Source organism: Zeus faber (genome assembly GCF_960531495.2).
Source record: "Zeus faber genome assembly, chromosome: 2".
NCBI classification, from domain to species: Eukaryota; Metazoa; Chordata; class Actinopteri; order Zeiformes; family Zeidae; genus Zeus; species Zeus faber.
Genome location: NC_137189.1, coordinates 34,930,250 through 34,931,364, shown reverse-complemented (window position 1 = coordinate 34,931,364; position 1,115 = coordinate 34,930,250). Strand labels below are relative to the sequence as shown.

The window sequence follows — 1,115 nt, the reverse complement described above, 5'->3', positions numbered from 1 at the left end:
AATGGGCAGCGCCACGTCACAAGGCAATGTAGTAGCAGAGGTGTAGTAGCAGATCGAGAATCATGAGGGATCCTCACCACCCCAACAAGAGACTGTTCCAGCTGCTGCGGTCGGGCAATCGCCTCCACAGTCACGCAGTGAGGACAGAGAGACTGAGATATATATTTAACTTAAACAACAATATTAACTATGTCGCAGTTGAAAGGACATTTTCTTTGTTAACAACAGGTATCAAATTAATCTAGTGTCAAGCTATCACTTTTTAATATCAAGGAACCCCAATTTCAAGACAGGGAGCCACAATCTGTGATTTTTTTATTGTTAGATAGGATTTATTCCACTCAAAAGTGACATCATCAAACTATTAACAGATCTTTTCACTACCTTAAAGTTGTGTTTCCATAGCAGCCCAAGTCCCCAATCCCCAAATCGTCCACCATGATCAGGACAAAGTTGGGTCTGTCCTGGTCTGAATGGGAGCTCTGAGCTGCTCCCAGCAGCAGCAGAAGCAGCAGAGAGTATTGAGGAAGAGACTCCATGTAACCTGAGAACAGAGCAAACTGCTGCTTTAGAAAGAAACGCACCAAGAAGTTTGGCAACAAGCTGTGTCTGCCTTGCACAACTTTTAAGGAAAACTCTGACTCCAAAGTGCAAGGACGTGCGTGGTGTGGGTGGGAGGATGAACTATCACACCCACCCACCATAGGTGGGTGGGTGTGATAGTTCATCCTCCATGTAGGAGCTGGAACAAATGCTCTCCACACCATGTCCATTGTGTGCAAATGCAATGGTGTGCAGTGGTGCAAGAAATATCTATGTATTTTTTAAAACGTAAGTAACTCAACAAGTTTGACCCTATTTGTTTTGCCTTCTGCCAAAAACTACAGCTAGAAGTTGCTCGCGAACGACACGGTGACGGAACCCAAAGAACTGGTGGAAATTGTTCAGAACCGTTTCCTCCAGTTCTTTCAGTTCCTTCGATTCGTTCATTAATTCCCTGATTGGTTATTTTAGTCAGGAAACCCTTATTTCAGTCTGTGTGCTGCAAACTGTACTGTACAGACATTACACATGTATGAACCCACCTTCACTTGGCAACATTGACATTTAAGTCA

At 43.9% G+C, this 1,115-nt stretch overlaps 1 protein-coding gene across 1 annotated transcript in view; it reads right to left on the bottom strand.

Moving 5' to 3' along the window:
- sts (steroid sulfatase (microsomal), isozyme S) overlaps positions 1-767 on the bottom strand; it is a gene marked incomplete at both ends in the record, with an annotated part of 15,804 nt that extends 15,037 nt beyond the window's left edge. The window contains 2 exons of the mRNA XM_080023900.1: positions 385-566; positions 702-767. Of these exons, the coding sequence (XP_079880026.1) occupies positions 385-566; positions 702-767 (248 nt within the window). The remainder of the gene's footprint in view (positions 1-384; positions 567-701) is intronic.
- Between the last annotated feature and the right edge of the window lie 348 nt (positions 768-1,115).